This window comes from Manacus candei, unplaced genomic scaffold (assembly GCF_025592945.1).
Source record: "Manacus candei isolate 608988 ecotype Guabito, Panama unplaced genomic scaffold, ASM2559294v1 h1tg000017l, whole genome shotgun sequence".
NCBI classification, from domain to species: Eukaryota; Metazoa; Chordata; class Aves; order Passeriformes; family Pipridae; genus Manacus; species Manacus candei.
In genome coordinates, this window is record NW_026138065.1 from 7,816,617 (window position 1) to 7,839,470 (window position 22,854).

General features: G+C 41.5%; 1 protein-coding gene across 2 annotated transcripts in view; it reads right to left on the reverse strand.

Annotated features, from left to right (window-relative positions):
• MEMO1 (mediator of cell motility 1) overlaps positions 1-15,017 on the reverse strand; it is a 28,160-nt gene extending 13,143 nt beyond the window's left edge. The window contains exons 1-3 of one of the 2 annotated variants that reach the window (XM_051783358.1): positions 14,825-15,017; positions 2,888-2,969; positions 6-74 (exon numbers count right to left, since the gene is read on the reverse strand). In XM_051783358.1, coding sequence (XP_051639318.1) covers positions 6-74; positions 2,888-2,969; positions 14,825-14,885 — 212 coding nt within the window. In that variant the 5' untranslated portion in view covers positions 14,886-15,017. Of the gene's footprint in view, positions 1-5; positions 75-2,887; positions 2,970-14,824 lie in introns of those variants that run through there. The other variant, XM_051783359.1, reaches the window with a different exon arrangement.
• Positions 15,018-22,854: the final 7,837 nt, after the last annotated feature.

Genomic DNA, 22,854 nt, shown 5'->3' on the forward strand with positions numbered 1-22,854 from the left:
CTTACGTGATATTAGGATCCACTTGTTTGTAAGCATGGGCTGCACAAGATCCACAATACGTGTATCCTGCGTGGCTGCAAATCAAGGTGTACAAAATGTTAACAATGTCAAATATTGCTTAACATCTTAAATATGTTGATATTGCTATTAAATATTAATATCTTGAATATTTTTTGTCCCCAGTAAGCTAGAAATAGTAAGAGTGATCTAAAAGCCAACTCCTGAAAAAGCAGAAGAGCATGGCTGTAGTATTGATCACAAAAGTGATAGAAGAACTATCAGTGACCGTTTACCGACCCATTAAAGAACGATCAACGGCCATTTGACAGTAAATAAACGTCCAAAATGCAGCCCCTTCCATCACTCTTAAAAGACACTGGTGTGCAGAGTGCACAACTGCACATTATCAGAAGCTCATGATAACACGAAGTGTGCAGCCAGGGAACAAGGGAATAGCAAACTGCTGGAGAAGGCTCTTCCAACCACATGGCAGTAACTGAAAACGATGACAGTAGAGGGGTCTGGCAAGGAGAGAACTATATGTTACAGCAGATAAACCAGAGAATAAAAATGCTCTGTCACAGAAGAAGAATACATGAGCAAGAGAGTGAATGGGCACACAGACAGAAGTGGAATGCAGCATGCTAGTTTTTACTGCAAACATGATGCATGATTCATCATTTCCTATCACTCTGGTCTGGGGTCTTTCTTGACCTCTGTTCCTGTTTGCACTCCAAAATTATTTTTAATTATTCTGACTACTTGTTTTAAATATCACATTCAAATCTTAAGACCCATTCCCTTCAAAACTGTTAGAAACCAGTGAAAATTCACTTTACACCACTAAAAGCATTAATTCCAGAGAACATTCATTTCCAAAGTCCAAGGTCAAGTGGCGCAAAAGAGCTCACAGTCACTCAGTAGTATGCCCAGGCCACATCACCCCCTCGAGCTCATCTAGAGCACCTGCAACTCCAGGTCAATAGTTACTGCCTATTTTGAGTCGAGTATGTGCAACAACACAACTACAGCCTTCCCAAGTCTTTTTACACAATGATACTGAGAATGATACATACTGCATGTCCTGGGACATACAGGATGTTTGAAGATACAAGTTCCTTGTTCACAGCACAGGAGGATTTTATATGTATGTATGCTCACCTGCATCTACATTCATCCACAGAGTTGATACGTGGAGCAAGTTATCCTCAAAATTACCCTGGGATTTTACTTCAACATGACTTAATCCACTCATTCTAAAGAACTCAGAACTGGCAAGGTATGTCACTTGACAATGTCAAAAGAGCCTGCTGAAAGGTTTGCTCTGCTACAGGCTTCTCCTGTCTTCCACAAAAATACTATCAGATATATCCCACTTTACAAGTGGGGAAAAAAAAAAAAAGGCATGGCTAATGAAAAACTTTGGTGAGATCTGAGATTACAGGATCTAGCAATTCTGGAAAAAGATCCCAGCTTACATAATCTGCAGCTGAAAGGTCTCTTTCCTGACATTCCTGCAAGAAAGATTAAGGCAGATGTGGGACAATGTCTTCTGGAAATTCAATACTATTATGGAATACTTCAAACATTATGTCAACGTGTGCTGGTTTAAAGGTAAACCGGCAGGGGAAATGAACCCAACTCAAAAGAGAGATTATAAATCAGAATAACAATTTAATAAAATAATACAATAAGTACGATTATATAGGCAAACAATTGGTTTTAACCCACAAAACCCAAATGTATAACCCAGCACCCTGAGGCATGAACAGAGTGGTGTTTGTTGGGCCCCCTGAGTCCAAAGTAAAAGGAGAGGGAAAACCTGTTGGTGAGAGTGCTGGTGCAGTCTGGTTGAGAGTGGTGGTTGCAGTCCGGTTGAAAAGTGGTGGCTACTCTCCTTCTCTGGATCCCACAAGTGGTAAAAAAGTCCCAAGACTCCAAGATTATATATATCCTCAGGTTCAGGCAGGAATGCCCAGTACCTCCCTCAGGGCACGGAGTTCCACAACGGGTGTGAGGACAGGAGCATCCTCCTATCTCACAGGCCTCTTAACACCCAGTTTATAGCCTGAGGAGTCAGGCTCTGTGGGCAGGTGGTGTAAATGGTCTATCGATAACAGTTTCTGGGAAATGGCATGGAAGGCTATAGAATACACAGTTTTGGGTTACACCCATACAGTAATGAACTGGTCCCAGCTGTTCTAACTAGGACACAATGCTATGTTAGCACAGGAAAAGCATCATATTTAAGGTGCTTTTTCTAGTGTTTTCTTCCAACTCATAATTAATTGAAATGACCAACATACTTTTCTCATTACATCTCACCTATCTTCAGGAAATTGAATTCTCCCTAAGTAGTTCAGACAATCTCTATTCCAGCTGTGGACAAAAAAAAAACCCAAACAAAACCAAACTAAAATAACAAACCAACCATTCTGGATAGCTGAATAATATTTCATTACTTTTTGTTTTAAGCTTTGCTAAGTTTTGATTTGGGGAGCAAGAGGGGTGCAAGAGTTTTACTTATTTTTTGTGTTGCTGGTTTTTTCCTAGTAGGTGTAGCTGTCCTACACTAGAATTGCATTGAAAGGGCTGTCACCTTTGAATAGCACTCCATTAATACACCTCTTACCCATCTTACTGGATCACAAGTGAATATTGTGTCTGGAGTCCATCAGCAAAAAGAAATTAATCATACATCAAAACGTGCACAGATTTCTTCCATTCTATGGCATATTCAAAATGCTTATTAAAAAACTACACTACATTCCTTTCAGCTAAATACTAGTTTTTACCAATTTTGAAAATCAATCAAAACAAATGAACAAAAAAAAGTATTTAACCAATCAAGTGTTAATATACATACTAAAACAGGTTTCAAACTTACGGTGCAATAATGGCTCTTGCAGGTCTTTTTGTGGACTGTACTTGAGAAAGCCACCCTTCTAGTTGTGCATTCAGCTGGGGTCCTGTGAAGAGACCAAGAAATACTGAAGCCACAGAAGAATCTAATATATCTCAAGAATTAATAAATAAAGTTTAAAAGTCCAGCAGATTTAAACATCATCTTAAACATTAAAGGTTGGGTTTAAATGTAAAAATAAACAAACAGAAAAAACAGCACCCCAAAAACCCCAATGCAACAACAACAAAAAAAACCCCAACCCTGCAATGTTGGAGGTTACAGTAGTAAAATTTCAATGTCCTGTTCTAGGAAGTTCATTTACTGCACATCCAAACACACACTTATTGTTTCTTGCTCCGTGGGGACTAACGAACACACCATTTCACCACTAGAAAGGATGGCTGCTGATTTCAAAAGAGATGGTAAACAGATGATTGACTCTTCTGATAACCATATTTGCAGAATTCAGAAGTAAAAGTTAAGATGACCCACACCAAGAGAGCCCGATACGGGAAGATGACATAATACAAAGGCCTTACATATCGACATGATAATCAATGGCTACGGTAATAAATTCTTTACTGTTATCAAGCAAGTGTAAGAGCAGAATACAAAACACACTGTAACCTGGAAAATCTGTAAATACACAGGAAAAAGCTAAAAGTGAGAAGACACCACGTTTATACCAACGCCTTAACTTCTGATCAATCAACATATACTACAAGTGCATGAACACCTTGGCAACATTAACTTTGATAATTGATCAATCCAGTATTTAATCTTTTTAAAACTAAATTTAAAATACCTCAAGAAGTGTCAAATATTCTCAATTCAAGCATGACAGGTGATAAAAATGTTTTTAGAAATACAACAACAACAAAAAAAACCCCAACCAAACAAACCACATTTTGATTATTTCCCATCACAAGAAAACTCTCTGATGTAAAGCTTGTCCTGAACAGGCAAGTCTCGCAAATACAGTGCAACATTCATTATATTAAATAACACAAAACAAGCTTTCAAGTAAAACTCATGCAGCTACTATTGTTAGAAGTAAAATACCAATAACAAAGAGAAAATAGATGTACTTTTTTCAGCAGACACTATGCTTTTGACAAAATTACATGTCAGCAGAGTTTATCTGTAAAGTTTGGTGCAGTCAGACACTTCTCTTCTTCCATGCACATTGCAGATTTTCTATCTTCCCCATGCAGGGGAACTACCAGCTTCCAGTTAAAGTCAAAAACAAACTAAGTATCTGAAACAGTTTCACAGATATGTTCCAAACAGTCCCAATCTCAAGCTGACAGCTCTCCAAAAGGCTGGCAAGAACTACAGAGAGCCAGAGCAAAGATGTCAACTTTTGCAGAATCCAATCAGTCACTGACCAGGTATAGCCAAAAAGCCTTCCCTAGAAAACCCGTGGTTGAAGGGTGGGGGTGTCAAAGCCACTGGTTTTTACACAAAACTTAAATCTACATGCTTCCTGAAAAAGGACAACTTCTGTATTTGTGAAGACTCCTATCTTGTTACATGAAGGTGGACTAATGCAAAACCATTTCCTTAAGCCTTCAATCACACTTTGAATGCCTTAGTTACTGCCTAGAGCTCTAACAAGACAAAAGAGTGACACTGATTAGCCACTTGTCACTCCTGTAATACAGTGATTTTGTGAAATGATGAAATTGTTACAAAAAATCACCACACACTGACTTTGTTCTACTGCTTCTGTTGCTTGGGGAAATTACAAGCAGCAGAGACATACTATAGAGATAAGGATAATGACATCTTAGAAAATGGAAGCTGTTGTGGAAGCTAAGTAAAAATAAAACGATCTCTCTATTTCCATCCTCTTTCTAAGCTACTAGGAGACTAACAAAACAGTACTTTTTTACAGTATTACCACTTTTATGTTATATACTTAAGTGAAGACACAAATCACCTAAAAAATTTAACTTCCTCATTCTCCCAAAATATGTAGAAGGGTAAGATACTTTCTGAATGAAGCTCTTTAGGAGGACACAGCTGGTTTTGGTTTGTTTCCCCACACACACACACACACTTACCACCCAGACTTGAACAAAACATTACTCTGCACCACCTGACCTGATCTCCTCAAAGAAGAGGATCCACAAGCAGCAAAACAGCAGAAGGGCCAAAACTTGCCAGGCAAAGGGTGACCCTCTTCCCCAACAGGGCACTGTGCTTGGCCTTCCTCCATCCCTTCTTTAGCAAGGATTTTTGATTAAGGAAGAGGTTAAGGCGATTTGTCTTTGGTTGAGACAAATCAGGTAACCTGCTAAACAGTTTAAAGACAAAGGTCAGAATCTCTGGTAATATCCTGAAATTTCATGATTGGTCAAATCTGCCCAAAACTTCTGATCTTACAGTGTAGTAGTGGAATAAGATGTCCGGGTTTGCTCAGACTGCTATTACAGACACACACTCTAACAAAGTAACATTTTCTTCTTAGAGGCAGTAAAATAACAGATCTGTATGACTCACGGGATGAAACTTCTGTCAGTATTTTCTTAAGGACCAACTAACAACATCTGCTCTCAGATTTTTTCCCTTTAATGCAACTACAAGGTGTCTTTAAATAACTAACTTCAATCTAATGTAAACTTCCAACTTACAGTTATCTATACTATTTTAATAAAATACGTAATCAAATCTCTCAGAGAGAGAGAATGAAGAGTACAAAAACCCATCTGACCTTTTAGCTAAAGGGGGGGGTGGAAGAGGGAAATAATCAAACAGCACCCACATGAACTGACAGGAGTGTAGCCTCCCTGCAGGTTCCTATGCTTACAAATACTTTAAGGGGAATACGCTAGAACTGTAAATTGCTTGTTACTAAATTAGCATCAACTTTTTCTTGAAGCACTCAGAGAAGTTTTTCTTCCAATTTCTCAAACATGAGCATGCTTAAGGCTAAAGTCAAAATATTTGAATTGGATATACAAAATATAAATAAACCCACACTATCACAGCAGCTATGCTCTGCCATATGGAATTGTATTATAGGAGATGAGTAGCTTCTTCACAAAGCGCTCTATAAGTAAATTTTTGTCATATTTAAATTAAGTTAAACTGGAAAAGTAGTATTTGCAAATAATCATCAAGACAACTGCAGTAAATATCCATCTCCTAAGCTGACCAGCTTGGTCAATGTATGGCGTTGCCACCCACATATCCTCTTGCTGTGGTGGTGGGAAGTAGAAGAGGTCCCACCTCCTTGAGCCTCAGGCAGAAGGCCCAGCTCGAGAAAGCTGGTAGGAGAGTAAGAGGGGGTTTAAGACTAACCCAGACAGGACAGAAAACCTTATGGATGCAATTTCTGGATGCAACAATCAATAGACTTTAGCATTAATACTGTAAGATCAGACCTTTTATTGACAACAGGAAGATGAGGCAGCAAAATATGAGCTTTACTGAAGTACATAACATAAAGATCTGCATTTCAATCCTGTGAAGTCAGGTATAAATATAGGCACGTAACTAAAGATTTCTGACACTATTTGTGGATATTTCACATCCTGTTTTATTCTGAAATTATGCCAAATTTTACAATAATTGCAAGCACATACCAAGTCTCCACTAGGCTTATTTTTACAATCAGCATTATCCCATCACAAACCTCTAGAGTAAGTAAGAAAGAATCCTTCCACGTTAAATGCCTGCCACTGTGAATAATAACACAAAGACGTGGTAGTGACATGGTTACGTTCATCACCAATTTACAGCTGTCATGGTCCAGGCTTTGTGGGTTAAGCCAAATGAGCACATTCTTTCCACAGCCAACCTCACCTTATCAATGAGGCTGAAGTGCTTATATGCCAAGACAGTATAATGGGAATTTGCTCCTTTTCCGGCAGCCACCATTACTTGTACAAAACATACATTTTAAGACTGGTAGGAAAGACTCTGTGTTTATTCTGAATCCTCAGTCTCAGTGAACACTTTTCTTACTGAAAGAGGATAAGCCTCAACTGAAATTCAGAGCAGCACCAGGGAAAATTGCTCAGGTCTCCCTTGGCTGCACGTGTACAGCACTTGCATCAATCCAAGTAATGCTGGAGCACAATGACAGTAATGCTGCAGTCCCCAGCCTTCACAGTTATACTTGACAGCTTTTACATGTCTCCTCCCCTACAGGAGCAAACACCTTTTGCTGAGTCTTCCTCAGCAAAATCTTTTAGCTACCTTTACCAATTGATGAGAGAGTCTACACCTCACAAATGCTTCTAATAAATATTACAGCATATATGCTAAGAAGTAAGTCTTTATTCTTGTAGAGTGTTAGAAAAATCAAAGTAGCAATGAAACTCCGGGGGCTGGCATGCAGTTAGTTTAATAACTGCAACAAAGGGAATTCTTCTCTCCACAGTTTTGAAGGGGAATCCAAAATTCAGTTGTTAGTCCTCTATCATGTTTCATATTGGATTTTGCCCAACTAGTTTCTCAGTTAAAATGCAGAAAGTATAAGGATTTTTTCAAGAACACAAACCTCACTTGCAAAAAAAAAAAAATCTGTTTCTTAACACAACAAAAGCCAAATCCTTGAATAAAAAACATGTTTTAGCTATGCAAAGACTAGGATTTGTCAGGAATAGAATGTGATTTCCAACAACTCATGCTGATGGGCACATTCTCTAGTGCTAGCATATACTCTCTTCCAGTATTGATAAAATTAGAAATCTGACTACAAGTAAGTCAGAAATTTACCTATGTAAACTATGACCAGGGAAAAAAAAATTAAGGTACAAATAGAGATTACACTGATGCTACATAAACTCCTATTTATACACATTGTCAGATGGAAATAAAAACACCAGGTAATGCTTGAATGGGGGTAAAAAAACCCTGAAGCTACAACAAAGACATTGAAACAGACATCAAAATCTGCTTGGGTAACAGTTCTTACTTGCATGTCCCAGTTTTCCAACATTCCACTAGCTCTTGAATTTCCTTTAATGAAAGTTAATAGGAAATAAAAAGATCAAACTAAAACATCACTCATTAAGAATATCAACCAACATGCACCTACCTAACTTCACTAAAAAAACTTAGCAGCCAGGTCATTAGGAGATCCAAACAAATGACCTTCTGTTTCACACATCTGAGAAAGAGATTTTGGCTCCAATACATGCTAAATGTAAATGGAATTTGTGAAAGTATTCACTAAGTGATACTTACAGGCCTACTTTAACGATACCAGAACTACACCAAATGAACGCTCTTTTTCAATTCCAACTGTACATTAAAGTTGAATGTACATTCTTTCCATGGAGTATTTTGATTTTGACTGTATTTAAGTGATTCAGGTAGAAATAATAGCCTAGAAATAGTATTTTGAATTATTCCAGTATATTTTTGCAGCGTACAATGCTAAATAATACAGTCTGCATATTAATACTGTGTTCCATGTTTGATTCATGAGAGAGTCAGCAATGACACATCCAGTTTCCCCATAAAATACCTAGAAAAGTTAAATGACCAAAGGGAGAGAGATATTACATTTGGTATTTAACATTGCAAAGCAAATACTTTATAAATTTGTAAGACACTATGATTAGTTGTTCACAGATTGCAAGGTAAGAACTTAAGTTAACAGCTGTATTTGTAATGCTTCGGCTAATGTCACAACATTAAGATTTCATGATCAGTACATTAATTATTCTGCTACCGCAGAAAGCTCCTTTCACTACAGCAGACATCATAGAATCATTCCAGTTGGAAAAGACCTTTAAGATCATAGAGTCCAACCATAAGCCTAACACTGCCAAGTCTACCACTAAATTATGTCTCATTTCAGTGATCCTCACATGCTTTTCCCATGTTTTCCTGGATCCATTTATCTGTGACCATCTACAAACAACATGGTGATTCACCACTTTTATATTACATTTATGAATGAGCAGTGATGAGTTATTCCAATTTTGGGGAACATGCCAGGGGTTCTTGGTAGACCAGAGGAAAGCACTTTCATAAAGACTCTTTCATGACATAGAGAACATCTTCTTCAACCCCTCGTCTGCATTCATAGTCTAACCACACACCGTCACACACGTTACTCCCTTCTAATCACTTCAGCAGCTGCAGAGATCCAGATCCAAACACTACAGAGAAGGGTTTCTGCTCTAAGTTAAGGTAGGATGCAGACACTGAGGGTCAGCAAACCCAGCAGCAGCGTTTGCCCTCAGAAACTGCGGGCAGCCCGCCTGGTGAATGGCTTACACGCTTTCAGCAACATCATGGCAGAGCAGAAACAGATGTAACTGATGTACACACTTTAATGCTGATGAGAAGTTCCAGCTCATGCCAACAAGCATACACATGAGGGGATTACATCACTGTTCATTCAAATGGTCTTCAGGGACCCCAAGCCTCAGAAGGTACAAATGAAAACATTTCATAATGAAGATATTTCATAATCGCACTGCTATTGCACGTTGAAGCTGCCTACCTTGGCATCAGAAAAAAAAAAAATCAGTATTTGGTACAAAGGTAGCAAAAAAAAAGCATTAATGCAGATCTTACTGGGGATTACAAAGGAGTAGAAGAGATCGCAAACATGATAAAATAGTGGCCAACTTTGAGGGAAAAGTAACTTCTAAACCAATCATTCATGGTACACAATCTGCATAAGTTCTCCAAAGCATTTTACTTTCCCACTGATCTACCCATCATCATGCAGACCTCTGCCCAAAAGACAAGGCCTAAATATCCCTGGCTGCACAACAGCCAGTTATTCCACAGATCCAGCATTTCTCGTCCAAACGAAGTTAGAAACTCAATCCTTACAAATGGTAGCAACGAGATGTCAGTGCCTACCTCCTCTGGGATTCTTTTACTGACAAGCCAGGGCAGCAGAAAACCCTGAACACAGGTATATCATTAAGTTTAAAGTCTTTTCAAACATCTACTGACCATTTACTTGACTCCTCATTAAAAAAAAAAGAAAAAGCTTTGAAGACAAGAAGCGCAATGGTGTTTCAAGTCGACACAGTAATTACTCTGCCAACTCACATTTGCACTAATAAGCTTATGGAAATTAAGGTTCTCCTAGTTCAAACAACTTGGCATGGGCTAACAGAGTACATCTCTGGCCACTATGGTTTGGTCAGGGAAAACAGAGAAATAAGCCATAACTAAAACAACAACAAACTTGTTTTGTAGGGCAAGTTTCAGATCATGTAGTACTGTTATTCATACACATCCCCTGAATTTGATTTTACTCCTGTGACATGGAAGAGCCTACTAGAAATCTTTGTGGTTTTTTTGCCCGTATCAGTGCCATATAATAGCACTGACTGGGGAAAAGTTGAGACAAAAACTCTTATCACACGCTTTCATAAAGAGCAGTACAGTATTCAGTTAGCACTTCCAGGAGCCAGGCGAGGCACGCCAGCTGCCAGCCGCCAGCCATTGAGCCAAGTTAAGCACTTTAATGTGTGACATCTCACTTGTAATGGCATGCTAAACAGGGAAAAAAGATGCACATAGCTAATGTTTACTTCCATTTCAGGAGCGTATGGATTGATTCCCCACAGAACTGCCCAGCACTCACTGAATCTACTCACATTGAAGAGTAAATCAGGATAGAGCATCCACACCCTGTCCTGCAAATAGTCCATGCTCAGGATAGCATGTTATTCCCATCATAGTTCAGCTGCTCTTTTTGTATCTAGGAACATATCTATCCTGCATTCAAAGCCCTGGAAAATTATGCCATTTTTGTTTCAAGTTGTCCTTAATCTTCCTCTTCCCCCTGCTGGTCAAAATCAATTTCTCAAGAGGTCTGGACACTAGGTGGTTGAATTAACGCAGCAGGAGTGGGACTTTCTTCCAAAAATAAATCTGCATGTAATATTTTTCACTACACAACAGTGTGATTTTCTTTTTAATTTTCTCAACAATCTACATGACAGCAGTGCAACGGGGTGACGTTTTCATTTACTTGGTATGCTTTTATCTCATTTTTACAAGTGTTTTCAGTGGCCACCATGCACCAGGCTGCTAGTCCACAAAAGCAATGATATGTCACAATCCATTTTTAACTTTTTTTAAAAGCAGACATACTGACGCAAATCACAAATGAGGTTGCCTAAACCAGTGGCCTACTATCAGCAACAGGCATGTCACTATTTCAGTTAGGAAGCTCAGTTGTAAAGCTTCTCATACTCAGTGCTAAACAGGAGGAAGAACAACTGAGCAGACTTCATTGTTAAGTTTGTTGTCAGGCAAATGCTCCTGAGGTACACGTCTTAAGTTCATTAAAATGCTGCATGGACTGATGTGGAATGAAAATGAACTTCCCCACACAAAGAATTCTAAAGGAGAACGGAAGACAATAATTTTGGTTAAATTCTTCATCCTGAACTCACCTGCAGAAACTTCTTAAGGAACTTGCTTTTTAATTTTTTTTTTTGGTTACAACAGCACACTATGAATGAAGAACACATGGGCAGTTAAATGCTAACACCACTGTGAATTCCATCTTCTACTCCTTGCCACCTTCTCAGCTCCCTTGGGTAGGTAGCAGTGAGCTTTCCTCCCTGGACCCACCTTTCTATCTAATGACAACAAAGTTGTTTACTTAGATGTAACATTCTAACATGTGAACATGCCTGGATGTGCATAATTGCACAGCCAGTCTTACCTGCTCTACAGTGTTAATTATCATCATACAAGTAGGTGGTGTATTTGTATTAGAATGTAGTGCATATTTCTGTTTTCCAAGGCAGAACCTAAGCAAGGCATATCCCATAGCTGGATAAAGTTGGGGAGCGAGAGTCTAATTTCAACTGAAGCAATTCCTGTCCCATAGAAATGAGCAGCCTTTGAAGACAAGAAGCAGTATTTCTTCTAAACCCTCTTACCTACATTACATTGACCATCCATGAAGAGCAGTAGCTCGGTCTTGGTTGTGGTTTCACCTCTGATACTGCTTCCACTCGTGGACTGCACAGGAGCCAACTAATCCAGTTCAAGGATATCCTCTGGTCACAAAAGCTGGTTTGGATTCTGCATCCATCATTTTTCTTCCCCCAACAGCCGGCTTCGGCCCTTCATTCCCAGGGCTGACTTCTGCAGCCAGATCTCAGACTTTTTTTTTTTCAGCATAGCAATTGGTGCTTCACTTTTCAATCCCCTACCCAACCCGGGATGGCTCAGGTACCAGGTACATCAGGATAAACTGCCACTTAAAAACCTCATCCTCACACAGCCCCTTTAAACTGTAATGATGTAATAACTTTGAATATCCTTCAAAAATCATGTTTCTCAATACCCTTTTAGATGGGGTCATCTTAACTATGAAGCAGGATAAGGGTAGCCAGGGCATCTGCTTGCCCTGTGCAGTCAAACTCAGCTCTGCAGAAAGAGAGCAGTTTTGAGGAAACAGGAAGCTTAAATGCTAACCAGTTTATATATAACACAGCAAATCACTTCTGGGCCGAGACAGTAAGCACAAAGAAAGGAGGAGGTAGGAGGACTTGAAAAGACAATCCCCAGAGAATCATGGGAATGCAGTGAAGAACTACCACATTTCAAACTAATCCCTGCCTCAGCTCCATCCTTGAAGCTATGCACCCTGAAAGCACATGGTAAAATCCACTTTCTTCAAGTAGTACAATCGAGGAGACTGTGTTACAATTTTGACATAGCAGCTGACATGTGAGTTTGGCCTAAAATACAGGAAGATTTTAAGTCTATGATGAGCACATACCCTCTTGGTCCCCATTTGTTTTCTCTTGAGTTTTGATGTACCCTCCTAAATGGCACACAAAAACTAGCTTTCAAGCAACAATAATGGGTAGTCCTTGTCTTGCTGAACAGACAGAATTCCTGCTCTCACATAGCCATGTAAACAGCAGAAGACAGTTCTATAGCAAGACACATAATATTCTTTTCTTGTTTAAGGAAAAACACATTTCCCAAAACTCTAGCTTATGCAACATCAACCACTTACCCACACCACAAACATTGCGAGAGTTACAATTTAACTCATAAGTACAGTTGTCATAATTTATTACAACATGATTCAGTTTGTTGGTTTTTTTCATGCAGTGTGTCTGGGCAACCATCCCACATCTCCTCAGTAAGCAAAAGGCCATTGCTTTTCTCCCAAAAGCAATGGGAGAAACATGCTTTTGGATGTCCTATCACAAACAACTAGTACTGGCCAAAATAGTCACACAGACTTACCAGGGTATAATCTAACAAAATCTAACAAAACAGTCCAACACAGTATCCATGCCCCTTTAATTATTTAAAAAAAAAAAAAATTCTTATTTGAAAGTATCCATCAATAACTTGGCATGAAGTCCAACATCAAACAAACTTCAAAATTTATGTGTAAGGTCATGTAGCCATTCCATATTGCAAATAAGTTTTCTGCATAAATGAAAACATAAATAGCAGAAACAAGCTAGTGTTACCACAAAGCTTCGATGTTTTGGTGTCCTTGCATGTCTTTAAACTTCTGACATGGGTTTTTTTTTTGTTTTCTGTAAAGAGAGTACCACCTACCTTTCTAGACCATTGGGGAAAAATGTAATTGCAAGCTGTCAATGCTGCACGAAGATTTGAGACCAGTTTTGTAATGGACACAACAATTATGTTTGGAATATTAAGTTCAGAAGAAAAACAATCATCCTCTATTGTCTCGAAACTGCCTAGCCACCATTTGAAGCCCAGCTATTTATCTCACAATTCGCCTCTTCCTGTGTTACCCTCCTCCCTGTATTTCTTTTCTTCTCTTTCAGTTTTTGCCTCATACTTCGTTCATCCATTTGTGGAGGAGAGGGGAAACTGCATCTATTATATCTAGCCAAGAAAAGTGTATGACTTCTCACATCTAATTCTTCTTAAATGTCATTTTAGGATCCTGAATGCCATGCTTTATTGGGTTTTTTTGTGCCCCTCTGAACTGCTCATTACGACAGCCTCCTGTTCATCTAGGCTCGTTCACCTGCAGTTTTGTAATCATCTTTACTCCCGGGGCCAGTAAAAGAACATCCCTTACAAATCTCCTTACAAACGGCTCTGAAAAGACAGACGTGCATCCTTTCCACAACTGCAGTTCTGCCCCAAAACCCAACAAAACTTATTTCCAAACATACGAGCTACCAAACCATTATCACAGGTTTCTGCCTTTTTTTTGGGGGGGACGCTGAGGGGAGCGGTAGCTCTCCCTCCAAAGCACAGCGTCTTTCTTCCATTCTCCTCCAAGTACCACACGTTTAAATGGACAGAGCCCACTCTGCAATACTGCTTAATAACTTTTCCCTACTGCCAGAGAAAGAGCTCGGGAAGAAAGACAGAAGGTCGTCTTGGACTACAAGAAGCGAAACAAAATTTCTCTGCTTTCGCACCTCTTCACCTGCCTTCTAACCGTGCGAAACACCCCAGACGCGCGGTATTTCCCCACGGGGAAAAAAAAAAAAATAAATCCAGAAGCCCCCATAAGAGCACATGAAAACACTCAGATCCGTCCGTGTGCTCCGACACCAACGGAGCGCAACACTCGGTGCGAGGCACAGCACAAGGGCTGGGCTCCGGCACCGCCGCCTCACACACGGGGCTGCGGCGAGCCGCGGCTGCCGGGCAGGGCAGGGCAGGCACACGAGGAGCACCGGGGGGAGGCGACCCAGCCCTGGCCACCACCAAACGCCCGTTTTCCGCCGGGAAGGGCGGCCGGGCCGGGGGGCACGGGGGTGTGCTCGGGGGGCACCGCGGCTCCGCCCGCTCCCAGCCGGTAACCGCGCCCGGCCCCCCCGCCCGCCATGTGCCGGCGGGGGCGGAGCCGGCGGCCCCTCCCCACGCCCGGTACCGGCCGCGGCCCCGGCGGCCCCAAAGTGCTGATTCAGCGCCCGCCGCCCGCGCCCCGCTCCCCGCGCCCGGTGGCGGTACCTGAGGCCGTGTACCAGCTGCCGGCGTGGCTGGCCTCCCGGCAGAGCACCCGGTTGGACATCTTGGAGCCGGAGCCGCCTATGGTGTTCGGGGGGGACGCTGGGGGACGGGCCCGCCCGCGGCGGCAGCGGCGGCGGCGGCGGCGGCGGCGGCGCTGCTCCCCCTCCTCCCCCGGCACGGCCCGGGCCCCGCGGGCGGAGGCGGCGCTGCCGGAGCGGCGCGGGCCGGGGGCGCGGGGCCGGGCGCGGCCGCGGGGGGGGTCCCGGCGGGGGGACGCGGGGACAGAGCCCGAGGCCGCCGCCGCCAACTCCGCGCCGGCGGGTGGGGGGGCGCGCAGAGAAGGAGGCCGCGGCCGCAGCTGGGTTTGGCCCCGCTCGGCTCCCGTGGACTAAGGGCCGCGCCGGCGCCGCGCCCCCATTGGGCACCAAAGCAAAAGCCTCGCTGCGATTGGCCGCCCGCACCGCGCCGGCCCCGCCCACCGCCTGACGAGCCCGGCACCGCCCCGCGGGGGAGCGGGGCAGGGGGCGGGGCCAGGCGGGAGAGCCGGCCGTGGATTGGGCGGCGCGTTGCCGTGGCGATGGGAGCCGTGCGCGCTGATTGGCGGGCCGTGTCTCCGTGGTGGCGGGGCAGATTCCGGGCGCGGGTCAGGCGAGGGGAGCGCGGGGGGGCCGGGGGGATACCCGGCCAGGCCCGCTGGGTTATCCCGGGATCTCGCGCCTCCGCCGCTTCCCCGGGCCCCGCACGGGCCGTGGGAGCAGTTGGGGCGCTGAGGGCTGCAGGGACAGAGCATCGTTTCCCAAAGGCATCGCTGTCCCCAGAGGGAACAGGGCGTTTGCTGGGCTGAGGCTCCCTATTTCTGAATCAGAATCCTTCCCGACGCCTCCTTGCCCGTGCCATGACGCCCGTGGCGCCGTGGCATGGAGCGAGGGCCGCGGGAGTGCAGCCGTATGGAAGTCTCGTGTCCTTCTCAGCCTCGTACTTCCTCACCCCTTTAATTTTATTTTTTTTAATTGGTTTGGTGAATGGACCGCTGCCATGGAGACATCAGGCGTGGCCAGAAATAGCTAACGGGGCAGAACTGGAAAGGGGACTGTGGCCAGTACTAAAGCGGGGAGGGAAAAAGCGATTTTAGCCGCTGATGTGTGAGATGCGAGCAGGAGGGAGAGGAGCCCCAACGGGAGGGATGAGGGGCCGCAGCCATCAAGGTCTGGAGGCAGAGTGGTGCTTTGTGAGGTGGAACTGTATGGGCCAGGTCAGGAAGGACATCCTTCGCCTGCCTCTTTGTCGTGGAATTCTTCAAAAAGTCCTCCAGGCAGTTATAAATGGATGCAAAATACAGAGGGTTTCTTTTGTTTTGTTTTTGTTTTTGTTTTTTTTTGTTTGTTTGTTTGTTTTGTTTTTTGTTTACTTGGGTTTGGGTTTGTTTTTTTTTTTTTACAGTAAAACAAAGGAAACTAGGGACAAAGGCATTGTTTGCAGTATGTCTTGAAGATAAAAAAAGACTCCTGCTTCAGACATAATGGCTGACTTTTTTTTATCGATGAGGATCCTCCTCTACACTCCCAAGCTGCCTCCCAAGGCAGCTGAGGGGCACTAAGGACTGGAGTGTCCAATTAACAATGTTTGTAATAGGTTGTCATGAGGAAATGGGGCCTAACTATCTGAGCAAATGTCTAATGTTTTCACTGCTCTATCTGTCCTCACAGTATTCCATTGTTATTTTACAAATAGTGTTTTGAAAAAGGTTAATGCGGATTATAACTGCTGCCTAGACTGGAAGAACTATCCTACCTGACTGTTTTAACAAAAAACTATATTGGCAGTTCTGATACCCATTTATACTTCTCAAACCTTTTACATAAACTTCAGTACTGAGAGTAGTTCCTGAACTGATCCTTCAATAAACTAATCCTTCAATAAAGTTAACTAAATGCAGCAGAGGATAAATTTCACTCCATGGAGAAAAATAAATGTTGTGATCATGTACTTAAAAAATGGGTCATGCCAGGATGTATTCAAGTTTTTGATGCACCACTGTCCCACAGTCCACCAAAAACAGTTTGAGGAGGCTGCTAGGAGGAACATCTTAGGGGAAGTGGAGGTTAAAATTATTTTTAATTATCTGGTATTCCTTTCTTTTATTTAGAAGAAGGCCTTTCATTTTCTCTGAGCATTTTCACTCCAACGAGATTAAAAAATAAGAACTTCTGAGTGGTAATCTAGATGGTTTAATAAGTAAAAATTCTTTATAAGTATTTTCTTCTGGGTTTCCTACCTTTATATAGTGGTTTTTTCTTCTTCAGCTTGCCTTTTAAAATTTCTTAAATATATTTCTTTTCTTGTTGCTGTATAACAGGCTTGATTCCTTTTCTCCTTGTGCTTCCTTTTTAAGCTTCCTTCTCCCTTTCCTCATTAACTTTTTTTTCCCTTGTGTGTAGTTTTTTCTCTCCTAGATTAGGTGTAGATTAGGATGACGATTTTACTGGATGGAACATGAACATGCAGAGGAACACTACAGCTCGGTGTTAGCAGGTTACAGAAAGCACAGGCTTTTTTTTTGCTAATCCTTAAGTAGTTGTATGTGCCACAAACACCATGGCAGCCTGGGGAATCCCTGTCCTTCTCTGTTACTGACTAGCACTCTCAATAAGAGCCCAGGGAAGCTGGAGGACATCCTCCTCAGTTTCTGCATGTTCCTGAGAAAGCTTGTCATCCATAGCACTGCAGTAGGAATTTCTGCTGTTTCCACCGGCAAGGGTGAAAATAGGATTTTAATTTGTACCCTATCACTGGTGGACATAATACCATTGAGCAGTGTTTAGTGATTTATGGGTTTATCTGTTTAAATTTCTAACAATCACCTCCCAATCATGAACTGTTTCTGTGTTTCAGGGCTGATGATGTGTTCCCTCAGTAGCAGATAACAGACAAGCAGTCAGCTCTTCAAGAAGCATTTGGACAATGCTCTCAGGCACATGATGTGATTCTTGGGGATGGTCCTGTGTGGGTCCAGGAGTAGGTAGGTCCCTTCCAACTCAGGATATTCTGTGATTCTGTGAGTTAAGTAGAAGATGGCAGTGCTGGGCTTCCTAGTGCTCGGGATGTGGAGGTATGGAAGGGTTCTAGCCACAGACTGAGAAACTAGGCTGAGCTTTCAGTGCAATGCCGTGAATCATGGGTTAGGTTGGGAGATCCTCCTGCTTCGTCCATAATTCTTCCAAGCACTGTTTGTATGGGGAGCAGTAACAGGAGCACTTACCTGTTCAGAGCTGTTAGCTCTGTCATTTTTCTCTGATGTGCAGGGCAGAGCTGACACAATGCATGGACAGTCCCTCACGTCTGCATAACCTTGAAGTACAGATCACTGCTACATGCGTGTGTTTGTTGGCAGTTTGTTCCTTACCTGGAAGAAAAGCATGAAGGCAAAGGGTGGCAAGAGTGACTCACCAGTTAGCGTGTCCTTAGCATGCAGGGTTTTCCTCAAGTAACCCCCTGTGCCCATCTTGGATGACACATGTTTTCAGCTGGCCCAGCTTTCAAGGTCTGTTGCTCTCGGTTTTTGCTCCCATTGTCCTCTTGCACGTGGTTTATTTTGCATTCTTTCCTGTCATGCTTTTCACAATGCCCACTTCCTATCCCCCCCCCTTCTCAGGAAGCTGTTCACTGTTACTTTAGGTTTTTCTCTTTACAAACTGTCATTTTGCATCTGAGGAACCTGCTGTTCCAAGCAGTCCTTCCTTCTGCTGTTAAAAACAGACACCCGCCCCCCCCAGACTTCATTGTCCTTACAGGGGAAATATTTCCACTTCCAATATAATGTAATAGCACCTGAGATAATATCAGTGGGTAATTATTCATCTTGTAAATACTTCTCAACCACCCAGCAGCCTTTTATAAATTTAGGCTTGTCTCGTAAAATGAGTCTTACGCACAATTCCAAAGCAAACTTTGAAGAGAGCTAAAAGCACATTGGGAATAGGAACATGACACATTCCTAGTCAGTGTTGCACTGTTGCACTAGCACTGATGTAAACTGCCCCATAATTATTCATGGCACATTTACATTTGAAGTCCTCACTTAAAACTGTATTTGAATGAGGAACATGAGCAGAAATGGTGCTGATTGTCTTTTCATCATGGTAAAATGCCTGTTTCTGTAACAGCTGGCATTCTGTACTTCTGTGATCTAGGCTATGTAGTCACTCTTAAAATGAATCCTGACTATGAAATAGAATAGGAAACACAAGCTAAGGCTCGGCTAAGAATAATTTGTTATGTAATTAGTACAATGATAAGAATATATCAAAACCTGTACTCTCTCAAGCGTGGTAGGCATAGGGATTCTTCTCATATTTCCTTTCCAGCCTACTGGTTTCAACTGCTTGTATCTCTCAGAATTTTTCAGATTTTTCGTTTGTTTGAAAGCAGCTGTTTTATTTCCAGAAAGTCTGTTGGGGAGAGAGAAGTTCTTTTGATCAGACTGCATTTACAATAGTGACAACACTTCAATAAAATGGATAGCTCAAAGACATGTACTGACTTTGGAGAAAGTCCTTGATAAATTGGAGATGAAAAAAAAAAAAAGATTTGGCAAGTCAAACTGTATTTTTAGGTGGTAAAAGGCTTCAGAATATGAGGATGTAGAATCCTTTGATCAGAATTGCTTTTAGCGGGAAATTCTTTCTTCTGTCACTGTTCCCTTCAAGGTAAGAGATAAATGTTCTCGGTAGAAGCAGTTAAAAAGGCAGATTTCAAAATACTCCATATGACTCATATATAATTCTTTCACAGTTACTAAATAGTAACTTCTGGATATCAGAGATCTAAAATAGTCATCTTGCATGGTATGCTGTGGTATAAACCAGGCATTCCATTTTATTTTCTGCTCAATTTTACTGCTATTTAGAGCATCTACTGACTCACCTAGGGTAGTGTGGAGAAATAAAAAAAATAATTGTTCAAAAACCAAGAGATAATGGCTTTCAGCTACTTAGCAGTGGCCTGTCATACATCTGAAGTTGCCATTTTCAAATATTTCTTTAAGCTTTTTCTCTACATCTATTTTTACTCCCAAGTTACATACATTTATCTTGAAGCCTTCAGAGCTGCTGTTTCCTGTGGAAAAATAGTACTTCCTTGTTTCTGGATTCAGTTGGGATACAAACATCTGTCAAGTCTCTTCACAGAATTTTCATTGGTTTCTAGTGGGGAACATTTAAAAGAAGTAAATGCTTTGAAAATTTGGACTTTATCATTACTTTTGTAACTGAGAACTGGACTATTCAGGTATGATCTGCTTATTCAGATAGTAACTTAGTACTTGTTCCTGTTACAGAGTATTCCCTATGCAGCAGATCTCAATTGATGAAGCCAGTTTAACAAATAAAGGAAAATGGTTGCACTTTTCTTGTTGACGTGTCATACCTTTGCAGGAAGATTTAATTCTTAGGACTGGTGAGTTCACTGCCGCCAGTAACATTTAAACTTATTTTCTCAGAGAAGGCTGCCCAGAAAAGCTGCTGTAGTAAAATCTTCTAACATCATCCCCTTGTGAACATGGCTTCTTCATTCTTTTGAATTAAATCTCTAGACTGGGTGGGAAAACAACAGCAGATGACATGATGTACCAGTGATACCAGCAGCTGAGTAGATGGCATGCTGCTGGCAGGGACAGCTTGCCTTAGGACTGGTACTGATGCTTTGAGATTCTAGGCTGATGCAAGAGTTGTGTAGAAAGACAGAGTATTTCAAATTTTGTGCAGTTGCTTGACAAGTGTTACGGTAAGATGAGAAGTCCGATTTCTTTGTATTCTGAATTCAGGTATGATGATATAAGAAAATTGCTGTATCGAGGGAGGATCAATAGTGGAACTGCTTCTTTTTGTATGGTCCTGCACAAATTCTCAACATAGAAACTGGGGAGCAGCATAGATTCCCCCTGCTTTTAACAATTCTTTAACAGTCTTGCGAAGTTGTTATTTATGAAAGCTTGGAATGCCACTTTAGCAATAAAAATAGCAGTACCAAGTCTTTATGGTGTCTCCTTGTCTTCACTTAAATGTTATTACTCATTCCAGAAAGTCAAACCACTTGTTAAAATCCTTTCAGTATCTTTTAAAGTGTCATGGTTTGATGGAGACTGTGTTCACCACAATGCAATAGAATTAGTAATCTCATTCCATGATTTTGGTACATTTTCCAATATAAAGCTTTTTAGGCTCGATTTTGGGTTTACAGACCTCTTTCAGCTTTTACTTGTTCCCCAATTTTACTGCTTTTAGACTGCACTAATTCAATGTTTCCCTGTTAGCATACTAACATATACGTAAAATAGTGAGAGCCTTCCTATTAGGAGTAATGAAGAGACCTCAGTCCCTGCAAGTTTGTAGACAATTGAAAAGTTAATTTTTTTCCTCTGAAGAATCTTTCTTCTGGCCACTCTTACACCCATGTATCCAAGGCATTAAAGAAAAAAAGCTCTGTTAAAAAAAAAAATCTTCAGATTACCATAGGAAAGTCAACTACATGTCAGAGAACTAAGGAAAATAATTCTTATACTGCAAATACAGTGTGTGTCTACAAACTGTTACAGGAACAAGTCAAATGAGAGAACCAAGTCTCTCTCATGTGAATTTATGCATAATTACAAAAAAATATGCAGCCTTTCATAGCACATGGAGAAAAACCAACCCTTGCAGCAAAGACTTTAATTTAAAGGTTTTAACTGCTTGCTATATTAAAGCAATTAGCTAAGAAACACTGAATGGAAATGATAATGGTAAGATGGCAATATTAGAAATATTTTAGTAAAAATTTAGGATTTTGATTAATTTAACTACTCTCAGAGGCCAAGTTTGCCATTTCTGTGACTGTCAAAAAAATGTTTATTCTTCCAGTCTGTGAAAAACAGGGCTATGCATAATCTGGATTCCAGTATCCAGTGCTAGTGAACATTATGTATGGTCCCTGTTAGAAGTGTCAAAAAACAAAAATGGGAATTCGGAGGGCTGTCAATAACCTAATGAGTCAATTCTACAGTCATAATCTTATTTTCAGAGCTTTTATACTATTATTTGACAAAATAGTGTTTTCTGTCTTAATTCTATCTTTTTCTTCTGATCCTGTCTTCTGCTGCAACTTATTATATTGTATCCTAAGGTTTGTGGCCTTTAGCTCTACTGAGATTACAGGAAAAATAAACAAAGGGTCAGAAAAAGAGGTTATGAAAACATTTGAGAAGACCAAACAAAACCAAAAGACATTAGTAAATCCAAGGGGAAAAAATAAATCAGATTACTTGGTATTTTACCACTTAGATTAGGATTACCCTGGACATCAGAAAAAGGCATCCAGACTCTTCAGCCAGAGGATGGTTGGTTACTGGAACAGGCTCCCCGGTGAAGTGGTCACAGCACCAAGCCTGTGAGAATACAAGGAGCATCTGGATGATGCTCTTAATCATATGATTTAGATGGTCCTGTGAGCAGGAGGGAGTTAGACTTGATGATCCTTATGGGTCCATCCCAACTTGATGATTCCATCTTTGACAGAGAAAAATCACTCCAGCTGGGAGTAGCAGCACAGAGAACTGAATTACAGAACCTTTATAAGTTACTTCAGACTTTATTCTGTGTTTCAGCTAAATCCAGCACACCAGTCACAGGAGATCAATGACAAATGCTGAGCAGCACATCTCACTAATGCAAATATGTGAAATGCTGGCCACTGTCTGTAGGTGATCTATTCAGCTGCTGGATCTAATTGTTTGTTTTAACTAAACCCATTTCCTGGTGTTCTGAAGTAAGTCCTCTCCTCCCTACTGAATCAATACTTCCTCAAAAGAAATTCTAATTGTTCTTCATTTGTTTGCTTTCTGTTTAGGCATGTTGTGTGTGGCGGGATGCTACATAAAAACCCAATTAAGTTATATACATTTTCACCCATGTGATTCTCATCACAAATTGTTCCCCATTTTTCCATGCCCTCAGGTGACGTAGCCCCATGGAATTATTCAGACTTTCATCCAGCAG